Raw genomic sequence first — 21611 nt, forward strand, 5'->3', positions numbered from 1 at the left:
AAGGCACGTCGGGTAGACCCTATAGAAGGCACGTCGGGTAGACCCTATAGAAGGCACGTCGGGTAGACCCTATAGAAGGCACGTCGGGTAGACCCTATAGAAGGCCCGTCGGGTAGACCCTATAGAAGGCACGTCACCCTATAGAAGGCACGTCGGGTAGACCCTATAGAAGGCCCGTCGGGTAGACCCTATAGAAGGCACGTCACCCTATAGAAGGCACGTCAGGTAGACCCTATAGAAGGCACGTCAGGTAGACCCTAGAGAAGGCACGTCGGGTAGACCCTATAGAAGGCACGTCGGGTAGACCCTATAGAAGGCACGTCGGGTAGACCCTATAGAAGGCCCGTCAGGTAGACCCTATAGAAGGCACGTCAGGTAGACCCTATAGAAGGCCCGTCGGGTAGACCCTATAGAAGGCACGTCGGGTAGACCCTATAGAAGGCCCGTCGGGTAGACCCTATAGAAGGCACGTCACCCTATAGAAGGCACGTCGGGTAGACCCTATAGAAGGCCCGTCGGGTAGACCCTATAGAAGGCACGTCGGGTAGACCCTATAGAAGGCACGTCGGGTAGACCCTATAGAAGGCACGTCGGGTAGACCCTATAGAAGGCACGTCAGGTAGACCCTATAGAAGGCCCGTCAGGTAGACCCTATAGAAGGCCCGTCAGGTAGACCCTATAGAAGGCACGTCAGGTAGACCCTATAGAAGGCACGTCAGGTAGACCCTATAGAAGGCACGTCAGGTAGACCCTATAGAAGGCACGTCAGGTAGACCCTATAGAAGGCACGTCAGGTAGACCCTATAGAAGGCACGTCAGGTAGACCTTATAGAAGGCCCGTCAGGTAGACCCTATAGAAGGCACGTCAGGTAGACCCTATAGAAGGCCCGTCAGGTAGACCCTATAGAAGGCCCGTCAGGTAGACCCTATAGAAGGCCCGTCAGGTAGACCCTATAGAAGGCACGTCAGGTAGACCCTATAGAAGGCACGTCAGGTAGACCCTATAGAAGGCCCGTCAGGTAGACCCTATAGAAGGCCCGTCAGGTAGACCCTATAGAAGGCCCGTCAGGTAGACCCTATAGAAGGCACGTCAGGTAGACCCTATAGAAGGCACGTCAGGTAGACCCTATAGAAGGCACGTCAGGTAGACCCTATAGAAGGCACGTCAGGTAGACCCTATAGAAGGCACGTCAGGTAGACCCTATAGAAGGCCCGTCAGGTAGACCCTATAGAAGGCCCGTCAGGTAGACCCTATAGAAGGCCCGTCAGGTAGACCCTATAGAAGGCCCGTCAGGTAGACCCTATAGAAGGCACGTCGGGTAGACCCTATAGAAGGCACGTCGGGTAGACCCTATAGAAGGCCCGTCGGGTAGACCCTATAGAAGGCACGTCACCCTATAGAAGGCACGTCGGGTAGACCCTATAGAAGGCCCGTCAGGTAGACCCTATAGAAGGCACGTCAGGTAGACCCTATAGAAGGCACGTCAGGTAGACCCTATAGAAGGCACGTCAGGTAGACCCTATAGAAGGCACGTCAGGTAGACCCTATAGAAGGCACGTCGGGTAGACCCTATAGAAGGCACGTCGGGTAGACCCTATAGAAGGCACGTCAGGTAGACCCTATAGAAGGCCCGTCAGGTAGACCCTATAGAAGGCCCGTCAGGTAGACCCTATAGAAGGCACGTCAGGTAGACCCTATAGAAGGCACGTCAGGTAGACCCTATAGAAGGCACGTCAGGTAGACCCTATAGAAGGCACGTCAGGTAGACCCTATAGAAGGCCCGTCGGGTAGACCCTATAGAAGGCCCGTCGGGTAGACCCTATAGAAGGCACGTCGGGTAGACCCTATAGAAGGCACGTCGGGTAGACCCTATAGAAGGCCCGTCAGGTAGACCCTATAGAAGGCACGTCAGGTAGACCCTAGAGAAGGCCCGTCGGGTAGACCCTATAGAAGGCACGTCGGGTAGACCCTATAGAAGGCACGTCAGGTAGACCCTATAGAAGGCCCGTCAGGTAGACCCTATAGAAGGCCCGTCAGGTAGACCCTATAGAAGGCACGTCAGGTAGACCCTATAGAAGGCACGTCAGGTAGACCCTATAGAAGGCACGTCAGGTAGACCCTATAGAAGGCACGTCAGGTAGACCCTATAGAAGGCACGTCAGGTAGACCCTAGAGAAGGCACGTCAGGTAGACCCTAGAGAAGGCACGTCAGGTAGACCCTATAGAAGGCCCGTCAGGTAGACCCTATAGAAGGCACGTCAGGTAGACCCTATAGAAGGCACGTCAGGTAGACCCTATAGAAGGCCCGTCAGGTAGACCCTATAGAAGGCCCGTCAGGTAGACCCTATAGAAGGCACGTCAGGTAGACCCTATAGAAGGCACGTCAGGTAGACCCTATAGAAGGCACGTCAGGTAGACCCTATAGAAGGCACGTCAGGTAGACCCTATAGAAGGCACGTCAGGTAGACCCTATAGAAGGCACGTCAGGTAGACCCTATAGAAGGCACGTCAGGTAGACCCTATAGAAGGCACGTCAGGTAGACCCTATAGAAGGCACGTCGGGTAGACCCTATAGAAGGCACGTCGGGTAGACCCTATAGAAGGCACGTCAGGTAGACCCTATAGAAGGCACGTCAGGTAGACCCTATAGAAGGCACGTCAGGTAGACCCTATAGAAGGCACGTCGGGTAGACCCTATAGAAGGCACGTCGGGTAGACCCTATAGAAGGCACGTCAGGTAGACCCTATAGAAGGCACGTCAAGAAATAAAAACTTGTCATCACACGGACAAAGCTGGTAGACCCCCTGGTAGACCCCGCTGACTGTCGGGCTCTGTTGTTCCTTACCAATATGGCGTCCCCACAAAGGAGTTGGCTGGCGAAGCAATGGAGGCGGAGCCAAAGTCAGCTAGCTTGACCTGCCCTGGCTCCGTCAGGAGGATGTTACCAGCCTTGATGTCTCTGGAGAGGGATGGAGAGAGGTGGGGGAGGGATGGAGAGGGAACGAGATTTTCAAAACAGTACTTTGGACCACATGCTAATCTCGTTACGGACAAGCCCCACTGGGTCAGTAGGTGTAATTTCATTGTTAGACAAGTACCACTGGGTCAGTAGGTGTAATCTCAATATGGACAAGTACCACTGGGTCAGTAGGTGTAATCTCAATATGGACAAGTACCACTGGGTCAGTAGGTGTAATCTCAATATGGACAAGTACCACTGGGTCAGTAGGTGTAATCTCAATATGGACAAGTACCACTGGGTCAGTAGGTGTAATCTCGTTGTTAGACAAGTACCACTGGGTCAGTAGGTGTAATCTCAATATGGACAAGTACCACTGGGTCAGTAGGTGTAATCTCAATATGGACAAGCCCCACTGGGTCAGTAGGTGTAATCTCGTTACGGACAAGCACCACTGGGTCAGTAGGTGTAATCTCGTTGTTAGACAAGTACCACTGGGTCAGTAGGTGTAATCTCAATATGGACAAGTACCACTGGGTCAGTAGGTGTAATCTCAATATGGACAAGTACCACTGGGTCAGTAGGTGTAACCTCAATATGGACAAGTACCACTGGGTCAGTAGGTGTAATTTCATTGTTAGACAAGTACCACTGGGTCAGTAGGTGTAATCTCAATATGGACAAGTACCACTGGGTCAGTAGGTGTAATCTCGTTACGGACAAGTACCACTGGGTCAGTAGGTGTAATCTCATTGTTAGACAAGTACCACTGGGTCAGTAGGTGTAATCTCGTTGTTAGACAAGTACCACTGGGTCAGTAGGTGTAATCTCGTTGTTAGACAAGTACCACTGGGTCAGTAGGTGTAATCTCGTTGTTAGACAAAAACCACTGGGTCAGTAGGTGTAATCTCATTGTTAGACAAGTACCACTGGGTCAGTAGGTGTAATGTCATTGTTAGACAAGTACCACTGGGTCAGTAGGTGTAATCTCAATATGGACAAGTACCACTGGGTCAGTAGGTGTAATCTCAATATGGACAAGTACCACTGGGTCAGTAGGTGTAATCTCATTGTTAGACAAGTACCACTGGGTCAGTAGGTGTAATCTCAATATGGACAAGTACCACTGGGTCAGTAGGTGTAATCTCAATATGGACAAGTACCACTGGGTCAGTAGGTGTAATCTCAATATGGACAAGTACCACTGGGTCAGTAGGTGTAATCTCAATATGGACAAGTACCACTGGGTCAGTAGGTGTAATCTCAATATGGACAAGTACCACTGGGTCAGTAGGTGTAATCTCAATATGGACAAATACCACTGGGTCAGTAGGTGTAATCTCGTTGTTAGACAAGTACCACTGGGTCAGTAGGTGTAATCTCGTTGTTAGACAAGTACCACTGGGTCAGTAGGTGTAATCTCAATATGGACAAGTACCACTGGGTCAGTAGGTGTAATCTCAATATGGACAAGCACCACTGGGTCAGTAGGTGTAATCTCAATATGGACAAGTACCACTGGGTCAGTAGGTGTAATCTCAATATGGACAAGTACCACTGGGTCAGTAGGTGTAATCTCAATATGGACAAGTACCACTGGGTCAGTAGGTGTAATCTCAATATGGACAAGTACCACTGGGTCAGTAGGTGTAATCTCAATATGGACAAGTACCACTGGGTCAGTAGGTGTAATCTCAATATGGACAAGTACCACTGGGTCAGTAGGTGTAATCTCATTGTTAGACAAGCACCACTGGGTCAGTAGGTGTAATCTCAATATGGACAAGTACCACTGGGTCAGTAGGTGTAATCTCAATATGGACAAGCACCACTGGGTCAGTAGGTGTAATCTCAATATGGACAAGTACCACTGGGTCAGTAGGTGTAATCTCAATATGGACAAGTACCACTGGGTCAGTAGGTGTAATCTCAATATGGACAAGTACCACTGGGTCAGTAGGTGTAATCTCATTGTTAGACAAGTACCACTGGGTCAGTAGGTGTAATCTCAATATGGACAAATACCACTGGGTCAGTAGGTGTAATCTCGTTGTTAGACAAGTACCACTGGGTCAGTAGGTGTAATCTCGTTGTTAGACAAGTACCACTGGGTCAGTAGGTGTAATCTCAATATGGACAAGTACCACTGGGTCAGTAGGTGTAATCTCAATATGGACAAGCACCACTGGGTCAGTAGGTGTAATCTCAATATGGACAAGTACCACTGGGTCAGTAGGTGTAATCTCAATATGGACAAGTACCACTGGGTCAGTAGGTGTAATCTCATTGTTAGACAAGTACCACTGGGTCAGTAGGTGTAATCTCAATATGGACAAGTACCACTGGGTCAGTAGGTGTAATCTCATTGTTAGACAAGCACCACTGGGTCAGTAGGTGTAATCTCAATATGGACAAGTACCACTGGGTCAGTAGGTGTAATCTCAATATGGACAAGCACCACTGGGTCAGTAGGTGTAATCTCAATATGGACAAGTACCACTGGGTCAGTAGGTGTAATCTCAATATGGACAAGTACCACTGGGTCAGTAGGTGTAATCTCAATATGGACAAGTACCACTGGGTCAGTAGGTGTAATCTCATTGTTAGACAAGTACCACTGGGTCAGTAGGTGTAATCTCAATATGGACAAATACCACTGGGTCAGTAGGTGTAATCTCGTTGTTAGACAAGTACCACTGGGTCAGTAGGTGTAATCTCGTTGTTAGACAAGTACCACTGGGTCAGTAGGTGTAATCTCAATATGGACAAGTACCACTGGGTCAGTAGGTGTAATCTCAATATGGACAAGCACCACTGGGTCAGTAGGTGTAATCTCAATATGGACAAGTACCACTGGGTCAGTAGGTGTAATCTCAATATGGACAAGTACCACTGGGTCAGTAGGTGTAATCTCATTGTTAGACAAGTACCACTGGGTCAGTAGGTGTAATCTCAATATGGACAAGTACCACTGGGTCAGTAGGTGTAATCTCATTGTTAGACAAGCACCACTGGGTCAGTAGGTGTAATCTCAATATGGACAAGTACCACTGGGTCAGTAGGTGTAATCTCAATATGGACAAGCACCACTGGGTCAGTAGGTGTAATCTCAATATGGACAAGTACCACTGGGTCAGTAGGTGTAATCTCGTTGTTAGACAAGTACCACTGGGTCAGTAGGTGTAATCTCGTTGTTAGACAAGTACCACTGGGTCAGTAGGTGTAATCTCAATATGGACAAGTACCACTGGGTCAGTAGGTGTAATCTCATTGTTAGACAAGCACCACTGGGTCAGTAGGTGTAATCTCAATATGGACAAGCACCACTGGGTCAGTAGGTGTAATCTCAATATGGACAAGTACCACTGGGTCAGTAGGTGTAATCTCATTGTTAGACAAGCACCACTGGGTCAGTAGGTGTAATCTCAATATGGACAAGCACCACTGGGTCAGTAGGTGTAATCATGTTTCTGAATGCTCCTCTAACTGTCTCACCTGTGAATCATGTTGTGGGAGTGAAGGTAGGCCAACCCCTGCAAAGCACCATGGGTAATGGCAGCGATCTCCATTTCCTGAAGGGGATTTTTATGAACTACAGGATGAGTAAGAGAGGATATTTTAGAAAACATTTGCTAAAAATGTGTAAAAAGACACATTGTGTCAAACACAGTCTAAATTGACCACGATGTAGTACAACACAAAAAGGAAGGTTAATGTTTCTAGAATGTTTTACCTTCTAGAACATCAGAAGCGGAGCCCAGACAGTACTCCATCACCAGCTAGACACACACAGAACACATCCAGGAAGAAAACAGGTCCATGGATATACACCTGAAACATCTCAATGGGAGTTTTAACCTCAAAATGTGTGCGAGGGTGTGTTTTTCTGGGTTTCATAGGTAGTAGGCCTTCATACACTACCGTGTGTGTGTGTTTGTGTGTGTCTTACCCATGCTGTGTGTTCTCGTAGGTAGCAGCCCTTGTACTCTATGCTGTTGGGATGTTGAATCCTCTGGAGAAACTTCACCTCTTTTACAATGTCCTGCCATTTCTGAGAGAGATAGTTTTATTTTTTTTTTAAATACCTATATCGGCCCAAAATTAAAATGAAAAACAAAGAAAGAGTGAGAGAGAGGGAGGGAGAGTGTGAAAAGAGAATACTTTTATTTTTTAAGAATAAACCATATAAAGAAAGACTTAATATATTTCTGTGGAGACATGGTGAAACTACAAATGAGTTCTTGGTCAACCAACACACCTGGGGAAATAAAATGGGTGCAGAGTGACTACTCAGATCACTCTGAATGAACACAAAACATACAGAGAACCCTGGAGGTCTCCATCAAGTGTTTGTTCTCATACGTGACATACATACGGAATGGTGTCTGTCTACTGGGGTGGTTTTCTTCGTACACAGATTAGGTGTAATCTGATTACAGATCATTTGAAATTACGAGGAGAGCGAGGTGAAAGTGAAAGTGTATGAGAGCCGTGGGGTGACCTTGGAGATAATTGTGTTCAGCTCACATATTTCTATCGGAGAGTGTGTGTGTGTTAACTCAATCTGGTGCAGCGCAACATTTCTCAAGTGTGCCGTCTGAGATGTTGTCCCTGTTGAAATAAACTTTCGAAAGAAAAACAGGGAGGAATGTGTAGCAGTCCGCCTCACCTCGTTGGACTGCTTCCCGCTGTAGGACATCTTCTTGATGGCCACCACCTCGGTAGTTCGCACATCCCGCGCCTTAGACACAGACAGAGAACACACACACACACACACAGGCAGAGAACACGAACACACCTTAGACACAGAACACACACAAGCCTTAAGACACAGACAGAACACGCACACAGGCCTTAAGACACAGTCAGAGTAAACACACAGGCCTTAAGACACAGTCAGAGTAAACACACAGGCCTTAAGACACAGAGAGAACACAGGTGGAACAATAGGACTATTACAGCACAGGAATCGGTGTGTGTGTTTGCATGTTTGAGTGATGTGGTGTGTGTGTGTGATGTGGTGTGCGTGTTTGAGTGTGTGTGTGTGTGATGTGGTGTGCGTGTGTGTGTGAGAGATGTGGTGTGTGTGTTTGAGTGTGTGTGTGTGTGAGAGATGTGGTGTGTGTGTGTGTGTGTGTGTGTGTGTGATGTGGTGTGTGTGATGTGGTGTGTGTGTGTGATGTGGTGTGTGTGTTTGAGTGTGTGTGTGTGTGATGTGGTGTGTGTGTTTGAGTGTGTGTGTGTGTGTGTGTGAGAGATGTGGTGTGTGTGTTTGAGTGTGTGTGTGTGTGTGTGATGTGGTGTGTGTGTTTGAGTGTGTGTGTGTGTGTGAGATGTGGTGTGCGTGTTTGAGTGTGTGTGTGTGTGATGTGGTGTGTGTGTGTTTGAGTGTGTGTGTGTGTGTGTGATGTGGTGTGTGTGTGTTTGAGTGTGTGTGTGTGTGTGTGTGTGATGTGGTGTGTGTGTTTGAGTGTGTACATACAAAGTAGACTGCTCCAAAGCTGCCATGACCTATCTCTCTGAGGTCAGAGAACAGTTTCTCAGGGTCTTCCTTGAAGAACAGCTCAGCTACATCCGGGTCCTTCAGACTGCCCGCCCGCACAGTGGAGGGCATGCTGGGTAATGTAGTTTTCTGTCTCCCGGCAGGGCGGGGGCAGGGGCCAGAGGACTATCTGGCCGTTGGAGCGCAGCTGGATCTATGCCAGAGCAGCTGACAACTCATCTGCCAGTGGGGAGGAGCCAGAGGAGCCGGAGCATGGGCATCTTGAGGGAGGGGGAAGAGGAAGAGTATGTAAGAAGAATATGGGGGGGGGGGGGGAACAGCTTCGTTACTCCGCTTAGAGAAACATTGGATCAAACATTGCCTCTCACTCAGCTTAACCTCATCCCCAGGCTATTGTGCACAGCGTGGGAGTGTCCACAGAATTCTATGGGAGTGGTCTTATGCAGTAAAATATGTCATTTAATCCAACCAAAAGGACTGCGTGGCTAAGGGAAAGTTGTTTTGGTAGATTAAGTCGATTAAGCCAATGGCTATGCGTTTGATGAGTTGGTCATTAAAATGTTCAAAACTCACTACATTAAATTACACCTGGGAATTCTGGGAAATTTACTGGACTTTTCCATCAGGTAGATATTTAAAACTACTGGCCTGGGCGAGTAGACGCACAAACATCATGTAGATCTTTAAACTACTGGCCTGGGCGAGTAGACGCACAAACATCATGTAGATCTTTAAACTACTGGCCTGGGCGAGTAGACGCACAAACATCATGTAGATCTTTAAACTACTGGCCTGGGCGAGTAGACGCACAAACATCATGTAGATCTTTAAACTACTGGCCTGGGCGAGCAGACGCACAAACATCATGTAGATCTTTAAACTACTGGCCTGGGCGAGCACACGCACAAACATCATGTAGATCTTTAAACTACTGGCCTGGGCGAGTAGACGCACAAACATCATGTAGATCTTTAAACTACTGGCCTGGGCGAGTAGACGCACAAACATCATGTAGATCTTTAAACTACTGGCCTGGGCGAGTAGACGCACAAACATCATGTAGATCTTTAAACTACTGGCCTGGGCGAGTAGACGCACAAACATCATGTAGATCTTTAAACTACTGGCCTGGGCGAGTAGACGCACAAACATCATGTAGATCTTTAAACTACTGGCCTGGGCGAGTAGACGCACAAACATCATGTAGATCTTTAAACTACTGGCCTGGGCGAGTAGACGCACAAACATCATGTAGATCTTTAAACTACTGGCCTGGGCGAGTAGACGCACAAACATCATGTAGATCTTTAAACTACTGGCCTGGGCGAGTAGACGCACAAACATCATGTAGATCTTTAAACTACTGGCCTGGGCGAGTAGACGCACAAACATCATGTGGATTAATCATTGATTTAACATCCGGGTTTAAACTAGGCTATTGCCTTAATGAGAGACAGAAGTGGGGTCAGAGTGCAGTGAGGGATTCAGTGTGTGTGCGTGTGCATCATTGAGTCACGTATTGATGAGTTGTGTGTGTGTGTGTTTCATTGAGTGTATTGATAAGTGTGTGTGTTTCATTGAGTGTATTGATAAGTGTGTGTGTGTGTGTGTGTGTGTGTGTGTGTGTGTGTGTGTGTGTGTGTGTGTGTGTGTGTGAGAGAGAGAGCACTGAGTTCTTCTGGGACTGAAACATCAGCCTCTGATGTGCAAATCACCACAGCTGTAGTACCACAGCAAAGCTCTCAATAAAACACACACCATTATGGATTAGGGATGTGTGTGTGTGTGTGTGTGTAAGAGAGAGAGAATGAGTGACATTGTGTTGACATTTGAAATGTCTTTATTGTTTTTGGAACTTCTGTGAGTGTAATTTGTTTATTATCTGTTTCACTAGCTTTGGCAATGTAAACATGTTTCCCATGCCAATAAAGCCCTTAAATTGAATTCACACACAAACATGAAATTGATCATAAATACAGTGTAGACATTGTTAATGTTGTACATGACTATTGTAGCTGGAAACGGCAGATTTCTTTATGGAATATCTACATAGGTGTACAGAGGCCCATTATCAGCAACCATCACTCCTGTGTTCCAATGGCACGTTGTGTTAGCTAATCCAAGTTTATCATTTTAAAAGGCTAATTGATCATTAGAAAACATTTTTGCAATTATGTTAGCACAGCTGAAAACTGTTGTTGTGATTAAAGAAGCAATAAAACTGGCCTTCTTTAGACGAATTGAGTATCTGGAGCATCAGTATTTGTGGGTTCGACTACAGGCTCAAAATGGCCAGAAACAAATAACTTTCTTCTGAAACTCGTCAGTCTATTCTTGTTCTGAGAAATGAAGGCTATTCCATGCGAGAAATTGCCAAGAAACGGAAGATCTCGTACAACGCTGTGTACTACTCCCTTCACAGAACAGCGCAAACTGGCTCTAACCAGAATAGAAAGAGGAGTAGGAGGCCCCGGTGCACAACTGAGCAAGAGGACAAGTACATTAGAGTGTCTAGTTTGAGAAACAGACACCTCACAAGTCCTCAACCGGTTCCAGCTACAATAGTCATTTACAACATTAACAATGTCTACACTGTATTTCTGATCAATTTGATGTTATTTCTAAAGTGACCCCAAACTTTTGAACGGTAGTGTAGGTAGGAATAAAGTGACTTGGCAACAGGAAAGATAATAAACAGTAACAGCAGCGTATGTGATGAGTCAAAAGGGTCAATGCAGATTGTTAAATAGTTAACTAATAGCTACCCAGATGAACTATTTAACAGTCTTTTTGGCTAGGGGTTAGAAGCTGTTCAGGGTCCTGTTGGTTCCACACTTGTCGTGCGGTAGGAGAAAACCGTCTATGACTTGAGTGGCTGCAGTCTATGACCATTTTTAGTGCCTTCCTCTGACACCGGCTGGTATAGAGGTCCTGGATGGCAGGGAACTCGGCCCCAGAGGTGTACTGGGCCATACGCACTACAGGGGCTGTTACGCTGACCGCATTACCACCAGTCATGAGTCATAAAGGCAGTCAAATTCCACCTGACCGTTTAGTCACATTAATTAGGCTTCTCCAAGCTCTGATGCTGCTGATGGTCATTAGCAGCCTACCAAACTTGCTAACTGCCTGGTACTCAGCACTCTATTGTCCCTTTAATCACTCTGACATCAATGCAAATGTATTCAAAAATCTTATCAAAACACTTCATGAGGGCACATGAGCTCATGTTGCGCAACATTTCTATAGGCTGTGTAATTGTGTGAGAAAACAGAGTGATGGGCTCTATTAAAAAAGAGGAGGATCCCATCAGCTTTCTATAGGTTAGGCCCATTATATTTATTTTTCAACTTTCCTAATATTAAGCACATTGTTTATCTTTACAACAGGAGTATAGCCTACATTTTACATTTTAGTCATTTTAGCAGACGCTCTTATCCAGAGCGACTTACAGTAGTGAATGCATACATTTCATTTCATGCATTTTTTTTTTTTTTTTTTTTTTTTTTTGTACTGGCCCCCCGTGGGAATCGAACCCACAACCCTGGCGTTGCACACACCATGCTCTACCAACTGAGCCACAGGGAAGGCCCCTACCTGGCTGGCATGAAAATTAACCACGGGAAAAGTATCCTCCATTCGCTATTAAAGTGCATGGTCATGTATTTTTTCCCCTGAACCTGTTTCCAGACAGGTGCATGATAACGGTCCATTCTAAAAATCTACATTTTACACATATATTACTTAGTATATGGACTATGAAACATTGTTTCTATTTGAAGAAAGAAAAGTACATTTACACATTAGTATTAGGCAGTTTGTTGTGGTATGAGGTGTTATGGAGCACGATGAAGGCATATCAAAACGTTGAGACGACCTATTCCCACCATCACTAAGGTCATGCGCACCACTTTCAATGACAGAGGCAATGCTTACACTTCTAACCCCAGTTACTGCTAGTGGAATGATCACGCTGCTCATCAATCCCTGCTAAAGGGGGTTGAGACGGAAAATGATCAAATACATCCGACAATGTTCAACATTAAGACAAGTTCACTGAAAGTAACTAATCAGAAAGGCTAGGTCAATCTAATGTATAATAACACTTCTGGAATTGATCAAATTAAGTTGGATCCAAGCAACAAAAAGTCATTATGCTGTACCTAATATATTAGTGCCTGTAAAACACTAAAAAGGTAGGTTTATTATACATTTTTAAAAATTGTTCATGTTGGAAATATTCAAAAAGCTCATAGAAAATAGTTGCCTCAGTTTTCTAAGTAGAACAATAGGTTTTACAGTGTGTACAGGATGAACCCAGAGACTAAAAAGACACCTGACCAATCAACATAATATAATTCATACCTCGTCGACAGAGAAAGTAGGCCTAGAGAGAGCAGAAGCTGTCAACCAATCAACACAGCAGTTCTGGCCTGAATCAGAGCATAAAACACAGTCCATGGACAGTCATAGTAGAGAGACAAACCTAGGAGGATTTCCCCCTTCTCACACACAGTCACACACACTAGCTCCTCTGTCATTAGGATAAAGGCAGTGTTTAGCCTAACTCTCACTCTGCTACCACATCACTAGTCAAATCAAAGTTCATTGGTCGTACACAGCTTAGCAACGTTCTAGAGCAGTGAAATGCTTATGTTTATTTGTATCTATCCTTTTTATCCCCAATTTTCGTGGAATCCAATTGGTAGTTACAGTCTTGTCTCATTGCTGCAACTCCCCTACGGACTCTGGAGAGGCGAAGGTCGAGAGCCGCTCGTCCTCCAAAACACGACCCAACCAAGCCGCACTGCTTCTTGACACACTGCCCACTTAACCCGGAAGCCAGACGCACCAATGTGTCGGCGGAAACACCGTACAACTGGTCAACCGTGTCAGCGAGCATGTGCCCAGCCCGCCACAGGAGTCGCTAGAGCGCGATGGGACATCCCGGGACGGCCAAACCCTCCCCTAACCCGGACAACGCTGGGCCAATGGTGCATCGCATCATGGGTCTCCCGGTCGCGGCCGGTTGAGACACAGCCCAGTATCAAACCAGGATCTGTAGTAACGCAGCTAGCACTGCGATGCAGTGCCTTAGACCACTGCGCCACTTGGGAGGCCCCTGAAATGCCTATGTTACTAGCTCCAAACAATCCAGTCAAATGTCAAAAAGTACACAAATTATCAAAATGTTTAAATAAAAACACAAGAAATCGTGAAATGGCTGAAGCAATTTGGTAACGGAATTGACTATAATGTATTTTCAGCTCAGATTTACTCACAAGGGAATGGCATACAACACAGCCTTGGCATAGCCTATAGGCATAGTGTTTTCATTTTAAAAAATATATATTTTATGTATTCATTCAAATCAAACTTTATTTGCAACATTCGACAAATACAACAAGGGTAGACTTTACCTTAAATGCTTACTTACAAGCCCTTAACCAACAGTTCAAGAAGAAGAAAATATTTACCAAGTAGACTAAAATAAAAAGTACTAATACAAAGTAACACAATAAGAACAACAATAACAAGGCTATATACAGGGGGCACCGGTACCGAGTCAGTGTGCAGGGGTACAGGCTAGTTGAGGTAATCTGTACATGTAGCTGGGGTTCACAGTGCGGACAGAACCGAGGTGGCCAATTTGGATGCAATCAATTAGCTTTATTTCTGAGAGATCAAATTATTTAGGTCAACAAAATGCATTTTGAAGGAAGGCTAATCTTATCCGTTTCTAACCACAAACAATTTCAGAACCGTCTGAGTTGGTGGGTGTTGAAAATGTACCCAGGATCACTGTATGTGTCCTGGGGTGGACTGGCTGGCTGAGAGGGTTTTTTCTGGATAGCTGAGAGGGTGTTTCTGAGCATGCCAGTGTTTCACTGGGACAGAGGCTGCTGCTACGGTGGGTTATGTCAGGTGGCAACTGATATAGAGCGGGGTGGGGGGGGGGTCAGGATAACAACACTGATCCCTGTGGACTGTACTGTGTGGCAGGCCGAGAGAACAGGCTTTACCACACTCCCTCTCTGATCCCTTTTTCCTGGGAGATGCATAAATCCTATAGACTATAGTACTGTCAGTGTGGCAACAGTGACCAGGCCTGAAGCTGGTATAACACATAGTAGAACACAAACATTAACAGGCTGTTACGCCACCGACCCACGTAGCTCAACTAGGACGCCACCGACCCACGTAGCTCAACTAGGACGCCACCGACCCACGTAGCTCAACTAGGACGCCACCGACCCACGTAGCTCAACTAGGACGCCACCGACCCACGTAGCTCAACTAGGACGCCACCGACCCACGTAGCTCAACTAGGACGCCACCGACCCACGTAGCTCAACTAGGACGCCACCGACCCACGTAGCTCAACTAGGACGCCACCGACCCACGTAGCTCAACTAGGACGCCACCGACCCACGTAGCTCAACTAGGACGCCACCTACCCACGTAGCTCAACTAGGACGCCACCTACCCACGTAGCTCAACTAGGACGCCACCTACCCACGTAGCTCAACTAGGACGCCACCTACCCACGTAGCTCAACTAGGACGCCACCTACCCACGTAGCTCAACTAGGACGCCACCTACCCACGTAGCTCAACTAGGACGCCACTTACCCACGTAGCTCAACTAGGACGCCACCTACCCACGTAGCTCAACTAGGACGCCACCTACCCACGTAGCTCAACTAGGACGCCACCTACCCACGTAGCTCAACTAGGACGCCACCTACCCACGTAGCTCAACTAGGACGCCACCTACCCACGTAGCTCAACTAGGACGCCACCTACCCACGTAGCTCAACTAGGACGCCACCTACCCACGTAGCTCAACTAGGACGCCACCTACCCACGTAGCTCAACTAGGACGCCACCTACCCACGTAGCTCAACTAGGACGCCACCTACCCACGTAGCTCAACTAGGACGCCACCTACCCACGTAGCTCAACTAGGACGCCACCTACCCACGTAGCTCAACTAGGACGCCACCTACCCACGTAGCTCAACTAGGACGCCACCTACCCACGTAGCTCAACTAGGACGCCACCTACCCACGTAGCTCAACTAGGACGCCACCTACCCACGTAGCTCAACTAGGACGCCACCTACCCACGTAGCTCAACTAGGACGCCACCTACCCACGTAGCTCAACTAGGACGCCACCTACCCACGTAGCTCAACTAGGACGCCACTTACCCACGTAGCTCAACTAGGACGCCACTTACCCACGTAGCTCAACTAGGACGCCACTTACCCACGTAGCTCAACTAGGACGCCACCTACCCACGTAGCTCAACTAGGACGCTACTTACCAACTAGGACGCTACTTACCAACTATGACGCTACTTACCAACTATGACGCTACTTACCAACTATGACGCTACTTACCAACTATGACGCTACTTACCAACTATGACGCTACTTACCCATGTACAGTTGAAGTCGGAAGTTTACATACACTTAAGCTGGAGTCATTAAAACTTGTTTTTTTAACCACTCCACAAATTTCTTGTTAACAAACTATAGTTTTGGCAAGTCGGTTAGGACATCTACTTTGTGCATGACAAAAGTAGATTTCCAACAATTGTTGACAGAGAGATTATTTCACTTATAATTCACTGTATCACAATTCCAGTGGGTCAGAAGCTTACATACACTAAGTTGACTGTGCCTTTAAACCGCTTGGAAAATTCCAGAAAATAATGTCATGGCTTTAGAAGCTTCTGATAAATGGTGTCAATTAGCCTGAGTCAATTGGAGGTGTACCTGTGGATGTATTTCAAGGCCTACCTTCAAACTCAGTGCCTCTTTGCTTGATATCATGGGAAAATCTAAAGAAATAAGCCAAGACCTCAGAAGAAAAATTTAAGACCTCTACAAGTCTGGTTCATCCTTGGGAGCAATTTCCAAATGCCTGAAGGTACCACCTCCATCTGTACAAACAATAGTATGCAAGCACAAACACCATGGGACCACGCAGCTGTCATACCGCTCAGGAAGGAGACGCGTTCTGTCTCCTAGAGATGAACGTACTTTGATTTGCACTTTTCGCACCAATCTCAGAACAACAGCAAAGGACCTTGTGAAGATGCTGGAGGAAACAAGTACAAAAGTATCTATAGCCACAGTAAAACGAGTCCTAGATCGACAAAACCTGAAAGGCCGCTCAGCAAAGAAGAAGCCACTGCTCCAAAACCGCCATAAAAAAGCCAGACTACGGTTTGCAACTGTACATGGGGACAAAGATTGTACTTTTTGGAGAAATGTCCTCTGGTCTGATGAAACAAAAATATAACTGTTCGGCCAAAATGACCATCGTTATGTTTGGAGGAAAAGGGGGGAGGCTTGCAAGCCGAAGAACACCATCCCAACCGTGAAGCACGGGGGTGGCAGCATCATGTTGTGGGGGTGCTTTGCTGCAGGAGGGACTGGTGCACTTCACAAAATAGATGACATCATGATGAAAGAAAATTATGTGGATATATTGAAGCAACATCTCAAGGCATCAGTCAGGAAGTTAAAGCTTGGTTGCAAGTGGGTCTTTCAAATGGACATTGACCCCAAGCATACTTCCAAAGTTGTGGCAAAATGGCTTAAGGACAACAAAGTCAAGGTATTGGAGTGGCCATCACAAAGCCCTGACATCAATCCCATAGAAAATTGTGTGCAGAACTGAAAAGGCGTGTACGAGCAAAGAGGCCTACAAACCTGACTCGGTTAAACCAGCTCTGTCAGGAGGAATGGGCCAAAATGTACCCAACTTAGGGGAAGCTTGTGCAAGGCTACCTAAAACATATGACCCAAGTTAAACAATTTGAAGGCAATGCTACCAAATACTAATTGAGTGCATGTAAACTTCTGACACACTGGGAATGTGATGAAAGAAATAAAAGCTGAAATAAATAATTCTCTCTACTGTTATTCTGACATTTCACATTCTCCTACAGTGAGGGAAAAAAGTATTTGATCCCCTGCTGATTTTGTACGTTTGCACACTGACAAAGAAATTATCAGTCTATAATTTTAATGGTAGGTTTATTTGAACAGTGAGAGACAGAATAACAACAAAAAAATCCAGAAAAACGCATGTCAAAAATGTTAAAAATTATTTGCATTTTAACGAGGGAAATAAGTATTTGACCCCTCTGCAAAACATGACTTAGTACTTGGTGGCAAAACCCTTGTTGGCAATCACAGAGGTCAGACGTTTCTTGTAGTTGGCCACCAGGTTTGCACACATCTCAGGAGGGATTTTGTCCCACTCCTCTTTGCAGATCTTCTCCAAGTCATTAAGGTTTCGAGGCTGACGTTTGGCAACTCAAACCTTCAGCTCCCTCCACAGATTTTCAATGGGATTAAGGTCTGGAGACTGGCTAGGCCACTCCAGGACCTTAATGTGCCTCTTCTTGAGCCACTCCTTTGTTGCCTTGGCCGTGTGTTTTGGGTCATTGTCATGCTGGAATACCCATCCACGACCCGTTTTCAATGCCCTGGCTGAGGGAAGGCGGTTCTCACCCAAGATTTGACGGTACATGGCCCCGCCCATCGTCCCTTTGATGCGGTGAAGTTGTCCTGTCCCCTTAGCAGAAAGACACCCCCAAAGCATAATGTTTCCACCTCCATGTTTGACGGTGGGGATGGTAATCTTGGGGTCATAGACAGCATTCCTCCTCCTCCAAACACGGCGAGTTGAGTTGATGCCAAAGAGCTCCATTTTGGTCTCATCTGACCATAACACTTTCACCCAGTTGTCCTCTGAATCATTCAGATGTCCATTGGCAATCTTCAGACGGGCATGTAAATGTGCTTTCTTGAGCAGGGGGACCTTGCGGGCGCTGCAGGATTTCAGTCCTTCACGGCGTAGTGTGTTACCAATTGTTTTCTTGGTGACTATGGTCCCAGCTGCCTTGAGATCATTGACAAGATCCTCCCGTGTAGTTCTGGGCTGATTCCTCACCGTTCTCATGATCATTGCAACTCCACGAGGTGAGATCTTGCATGGAGCCCCAGGCCGAGGGAGATTGACAGTTCTTTTGTGTTTCTTCCATTTGCGAATAATTGCACCAACTGTTGTCACCTTCTCACCAAGCTGCTTGGCGATGGTCTTGTAGCACATTCCAGCCTTGTGTAGGTCTACAATCTTGTCCCTGACGTCCTTGGAGAGCTCTTTGGTCTTGGCCATGGTGGAGAGTTTGGAATCTGATTGATTGATTGCTTCTGTGGACAGGTGTCTTTTATACAGGTAACAAACTGAGATTAGGAGCACTCCCTTTAAGAGTGTGCTCCTAATCTCAGCTCGTTACCTATATAAAAGACACCTGGGAGCCAGAAATCTTTCTGATTGAGAGGGGTCAAATACTAATTTCCCTCATTAAAATACAAATCAATTTATAAAAAATGTTATATGCATTTTTCCTGTTTTTTTTAATGTTGTTCTGTCTCTCACTGTTCAAATAAACCTACCATTAAAATTATAGACTGATAATTTCTTTGTCAGTGGGCAAACGTACAAAATAAGCAGGGGATCAAATACTTTTTTCCCCTCACTGTAACTGACCTAAGACAGGGTCTTCTTACTAGGATTAAATGTCAGGAATTGTGAAAACTGAGTTTAAATGTATTTGGCTAAGGTGAATGTAAACTTCCGACTTCAACTGTAGCTGAACTACGACGCCACCTACCCACGTAGCTCAACTACGACGCCACCTACCCACGTAGCTCAACTACGACGCCACCTACCCACATAGCTCAACTACGACGCCACCTACCCACGTAGCTCAACTACGACGCCACCTACCCACGTAGCTCAACTACGACGCCACCTACCCACGTAGCTCAACTACGACGCCACCTACCCACGTAGCTCAACTACGACGCCACCTACCCACGTAGCTCAACTACGACGCCACCTACCCACGTAGCTCAACTACGACGCCACCTACCCACGTAGCTCAACTAGGACGCCACCTACCCACGTAGCTCAACTACGACGCTACCAACCCTTGTAGCTAAACTATGACGGTACCGACACTTGCAGCTAAATTCCATCGAGAGCATCCTGACCGGTTGCATCACCGCCTGGTATGGCAACTGCTTGGCCTCCGACCGCAAGGCACTACAGAGGGTAGTGCGTAAGGCCCAGTAAATCACTGGAGCCAAGCTTCCTGCCATCCAGGACCTCTATACCAGGCGATGTCAGAGGAAAGCCCTAAAACTGTCAAAGACTCCAGCCACCCTAGTCATAGACTGTTCTCTCTGCTACCGCACGGCAAGTGGTACCGGAGCGCCAAGTCTAGGTCCAAAAGGCTTCTTAACAGCTTCTACCCCCAGGCCTGAACAGCTAATCAAATGGCTACCCAGACTAATTGTATTGCCCCCCCCCCCCCCCCCCCCCCCCCCCCTTTACACTGCTGCTACTCTCTGTTTATTATCTATGAATAGTTACTTGAATAACTCTACCAACATGTACATACTACCTCAATTACCTCGACTAACTGGTGCCCCTGCACATTGACTCTGTACCGGTACCCCCTGTATATAGCCTCGCTACTGTTATTTCACTGCTGCTCTTTAATTATTTGTTCTTCTTTTACATAACACTTATTTTTCTTAAAACTACATTGTTGGTTAAGGGCTTGTAAGTAAGCATTTCACTGTAAGGTCTACCTGTTGTATTTGGCGCATGTGACAAATACAGTTTTATTTCAACTCTCACTGGTCTAGTGATGGACGACACTTCAAATCATTGTGTGCAGATGTGAGGACAGTGTGTGGATAACTACCTTATATCACTGGTTGTGATATAACCTACTGTACATTCAAATTCCTAGAATGCCAAGTGTTTGAATGCAATGTTGTTAATCAATGCAAAAGGTTTGCATTGTTAACGGGAAAAAAAGTGTTCTTGATTTGTCATTCCCAACACTTCACCTTAATGTGTAGGAAGGATGTGAAGGGGAGTTGTTGCCAACTTACATTTATGATGCCATTGTCTAACAAATGAAAACAACATAATCGTTATTTAGAGATGTTTTCCATTAAGTACAGTTTGTCACAATTTGGAGTGTGCAATACTGGCGAACAGGCATAGTCAAGGCCGAGAAAGAATGTTACGCAATGTCAACACAGAAATTAGGAATGTGACTCACGTCACTGCCCACAAACAAGTCAGCAACCGCCAGGAATGAATGCAGGCGTACAAGGAAGACATACCACGACAATAGATTTGTCAAGCTGCTTGTTTGCTGGCTGTAAACATTAAAACCTAGCAACACTTAGGACATAACTAGTGCTATTTCAGTTCACAGTTTAGCCCGAGTGGTTGACATTGGTCGTGAAGCTGCTGTGTTTCTGATCGCCTCAGCCATGATTTACAGTTGAGTTGAACAGTGAGGAAAAAACACGAAGGAGTGTCACATCAAAACGACCTGTCTACATTAGAAGAGGATTCGCTAGTTAGCTATCTGGCTAGTAAAACAGCAGACGTTAGCTTGATAGCTAACGTTACAAGCCAGCATTTATCGCTAGACGAACGTTACCTAGCTAGCCATGTCCTTCCCAGCATTTGACAATCTGTCTTGTCATTTAGCTGCCATTGAATTGTCATTTAGCTGCCATTGAATTGTTTACAAGTTAAAAGGAGACATTCGCTTCATAGCTTATCAAAAGTTAGCTAGTTAGTTAGCCATCTAGCTAGTTAGCCATGTCCATTAGTTATCATTCCCCAATCGTTAGAGCAAAGATTCCTCTCTGACTAAAGTTAGCTAGTTGGATGTCATCGAGCTAACATTAACCATCCACGTCGTAAGCTAACTAACGTTACAGCATTAATGATGTTGTCTAACCAGCTGATCAAGTTGGCTAACTAAGAAGCCTAGCTAGCAGGCAAGTTATCCAGATAAACACATTTCTCACCAGCAGAAGTTGGCTTGAATGCACAGCGGACACTTACCTGTCAGAGGCCAGGTTCAGGTAGAATAACGGGAGCAAATGTCCAACAAGGCAGGGAAGGGCGCAACAAACTGACTCGAGTCTGGAGGTGGAGCACAGATTGGAGTTTTGTTAGCTAGCCTTTTCCAGGTTGAACGATGCCGACTCGTTGTGTTTGGTCAACCGAATAGCAAGTGTAATG

The 21611-nt window shown here is 46.2% G+C and overlaps 1 protein-coding gene across 1 annotated transcript in view; it reads right to left on the reverse strand.

The window, feature by feature from the left end:
• Positions 1–21611, reverse strand: part of LOC106563797 (serine/threonine-protein kinase TAO1-B) — a 70755-nt gene that overhangs the window by 48661 nt on the left and 483 nt on the right. Inside the window, exons 2-8 of the mRNA XM_082958296.1 lie at positions 21432–21512; positions 8444–8724; positions 7631–7702; positions 6911–7012; positions 6695–6740; positions 6457–6553; positions 2848–2961 (exon numbers count right to left, since the gene is read on the reverse strand). Coding sequence (XP_082814422.1) covers positions 2848–2961; positions 6457–6553; positions 6695–6740; positions 6911–7012; positions 7631–7702; positions 8444–8575 — 563 coding nt within the window. The 5' untranslated portion in view covers positions 8576–8724; positions 21432–21512. The remainder of the gene's footprint in view (positions 1–2847; positions 2962–6456; positions 6554–6694; positions 6741–6910; positions 7013–7630; positions 7703–8443; positions 8725–21431; positions 21513–21611) is intronic.

The sequence above is a fragment of the Salmo salar genome, chromosome 11 (genome assembly GCF_965601325.2).
Source record: "Salmo salar chromosome 11, fSalSal1, whole genome shotgun sequence".
In the NCBI taxonomy this organism is placed as follows: domain Eukaryota; kingdom Metazoa; phylum Chordata; class Actinopteri; order Salmoniformes; family Salmonidae; genus Salmo; species Salmo salar.